The sequence below is a fragment of the Hyposmocoma kahamanoa genome, unplaced genomic scaffold, assembly GCF_003589595.1.
Source record: "Hyposmocoma kahamanoa isolate Upper Pololo Valley unplaced genomic scaffold, ASM358959v1 279, whole genome shotgun sequence".
NCBI classification, from domain to species: Eukaryota; Metazoa; Arthropoda; class Insecta; order Lepidoptera; family Cosmopterigidae; genus Hyposmocoma; species Hyposmocoma kahamanoa.
The window spans coordinates 284,285-287,182 of record NW_020653776.1 but is presented as its reverse complement, the minus strand read 5'-3'; the positions used below and the strand labels follow the sequence as shown (position 1 = coordinate 287,182).

Below are 2,898 nucleotides of genomic sequence, written 5' to 3'. Positions count from 1 at the left end.
CTTTTTTTAGACGGTGGCCATATTATTTTCCCGCGTCCGCTACAACCAAATCAAAGGCATGTTCTCCGCAACGCAAAGCGGAATTCTCGTGAATGCCTTTGTGCGGAAGGCAGATTTCTACGCCGTGTACCCAGCCGACGCAAGTAACTGAAAAACGCAAGTGAAAAACTCGTGAACCCGGCATTAAGCTCGGATGTCTAACCATCTCGGGTACATTGGCTCCAGCTTGGCTCGTTTTAGTCCCAAAAAGTCGGTAAAAAATATACTAATGTAGTAAAAAGCGATGTTTTAGAAGCCAATAGTATATCGTTATTTCGACAGATAATCACGAAATCCTATTGGTTGTCAGAACATGAGTACACCTCGTAACCTAAGAGTTTAGCGCACTTTTGTTACAACATGGTATACCTACCTCTAATATAATATGAGCCCCGCTTTGACCAAAATAAAAATTTGAACTTACTTTATAATACTATGGCGAATGACGACGGAAATTACGTGTTAAGATATTTATCTTATAAGTTACAAAGCTCTCTTGAATTTATAACGTCTACTTTTCTACAATTATGACCATTATTATTTCGGATATCTATTTTAGACTGGCCTCTCCCATAGCGTTAAAGATAGGTACATTTAGAATTTTTTATTTGTATGGGTATTCACAGGTAATGACACAGGTCGGCCGGAGTCAAGGACTCGGGTTCAAGAACCGGCGCATGATGCCTGCCGTATTATTATTGTTATACAGGTCTACTCTCGAACTCCGTCCGACATCCGTCCGAAACAATTACTGTCAAATAAGCAATACTTGACCCAATGAAAAGTCGCGTGATGCGAATGAAGCTTCATTCTTGATACTTGTCTTTTAATTTTGTCGAATACTACTTATTTGATAGTAATTGTTTCGGACGGATGTCGGACGGACATCGAGAGTAGACCCCCTGCATGGCAGACATCCCGCGCACACACATATTTGGTATTTATAGAACTTACGGTGCCGTGCCTCCAAGTTTGATAGAAAAAATTGGGATTGGAATGACAGCTGGTGCTGCGGGCGCATTCGTCGGCAACCCGGCCGAGGTGGCTCTCATTCGCATGACGGCAGACGGCAGACTGCCGCCAGAGCAGCGCCGTAATTACAAGAATGTCTTCGACGCTCTGGGCAGGTGAAATATGACACGCACCGGTGAACATTCTTCTTATTGTCTCGGTGCTTATTTAATTTTAAAACTATATTGACCGTTATCACTTGATTAGTATCTACGACCGGGATCTTCCCTCGTACAGATGTTTAGGCACCAGGCTGCATGGACAGTGTTGGAGTACTACAATCTTTTTTTTATAATACCAAGTGATGGGACCAGCAAGTTATGGACAGGCATGTCGCTTACCACCGCCTGGTGGTAAGCGACATGCCTGTCCATAACAGTTGTGCCACTTAATCTTAACTAAGGACTTTGCAGTGGCAGTCCACTGCGCCCGTCACCCTGAGACATAAGTTGACGATTCTTAAGTACCTGTAATTTCACCAGCGCCCCTTACCCTTCCAACGCGGAACGTAGTAATGCTCACATTACTGCTTGGCGGCAGAAATATGCAAGGTAGCAGTATTTCTACGACGACCTCTTTCACTAGGAGCTCCACTGCAACTGACTCCAGACAGACTGGCTCTAGAATCCACACAAATTTGATTCAAAGTGTATTCCATAGCATTTAAGTTTATTTGAAAAGAGCAATCCCTAGAGTTTCTTGCTCGTTCTTCTCAGGGAGGTCAGCGCAGTGAAGGAGCAGTAGCTTAAATGTGACGTTTTCAAGTGTAAATATATTTTACCTATGGAATAAATAATCTTTGACTTTGACTTTGACTCAATCATGCATGCAAGTTGGTTAGATGAACATCCCGTTTACCCCCTTTCATGAAAACCCCCATTTAGAAATCTTGTCTCTCCAGCTACTTACCTGTGTGCGAAGTTGATTCAGTGACTTCCACTCTGACCATATCTAGCAGGTATCGCATCCAAGCCGATTTTAAGATTCCTTACCTCCAAAAAGAAAAACAAAACATCACGATTCGGTCCGTCAGTTTGTTTGTAATAGGTATTTTATTTATAGGGTATAGTGCTTTATTTATAAAGCTAACCCACATATTTTGCAATCCTAGACGTTCGTTAGGGGCAAAATGTCAATGATTGTTTGTGTTTATGTATCTGCATGGATCAATAACTCAAGAAGACTGCTAATCTCCATACTATAATAGAGATCGTAGCTTTGGAAAAGGTCAAAATTCCGTCTTACCTCTAGATGGCGCTGATCAATATCCTGGAAGTAGTGTATATTATAAAGGGTGTAAATTTGTGACGGAGCAGCAAGGCCAGCGACCTTACTCGTTGTAGTTATAGGAAAAACGGTTAAAAATTACTAAATATGTCCCTACAAAATGTATGGTAAAATGTTTTTTGCGATTTCTGACATTTCGAGTACTCTTACCTCAGTTGTTCCCATAGAGACTATTGATCCTTACCAGAGGCCGGATCGAATGGTATAAAAAAAGTTTGTGAAAATTGCCTTCTATCTTGCCGACTGTACCATTTTTTCAAAATCTGTGAATGTCAATCAAAATATCTTCAAAATTCATGGATAGTCTTCTAGAACCGTTTTCCTGTAACTACAACGATTAATGTGGCTGGCCGTGCTGCCCCGTCTCAAATTTACACCCTGTATGAATGGCGTGAATATCAATTAATTCCTCTTTAATGTGAAATATAAGAAGTCAGTTTTTTTCCTAGTAATATTATTCAAATATTGATTATGGGCTAAAATTATTCTCTGAACTTTGACAAGTATGCGAGTCAATAGATGGCATTGTGTGTTACAAACTAATTTATAAATTAACGCTTC

At 40.7% G+C, this 2,898-nt stretch overlaps 1 protein-coding gene across 1 annotated transcript in view; it reads left to right on the top strand.

Annotated features, from left to right (window-relative positions):
- LOC113229137 (mitochondrial 2-oxoglutarate/malate carrier protein-like) overlaps window positions 1-2,898 on the top strand; it is a 38,350-nt gene that overhangs the window by 32,695 nt on the left and 2,757 nt on the right. Inside the window, exon 5 of the mRNA XM_026462642.1 lies at window positions 987-1,166. Coding sequence (XP_026318427.1) covers window positions 987-1,166 — 180 coding nt within the window. The remainder of the gene's footprint in view (window positions 1-986; window positions 1,167-2,898) is intronic.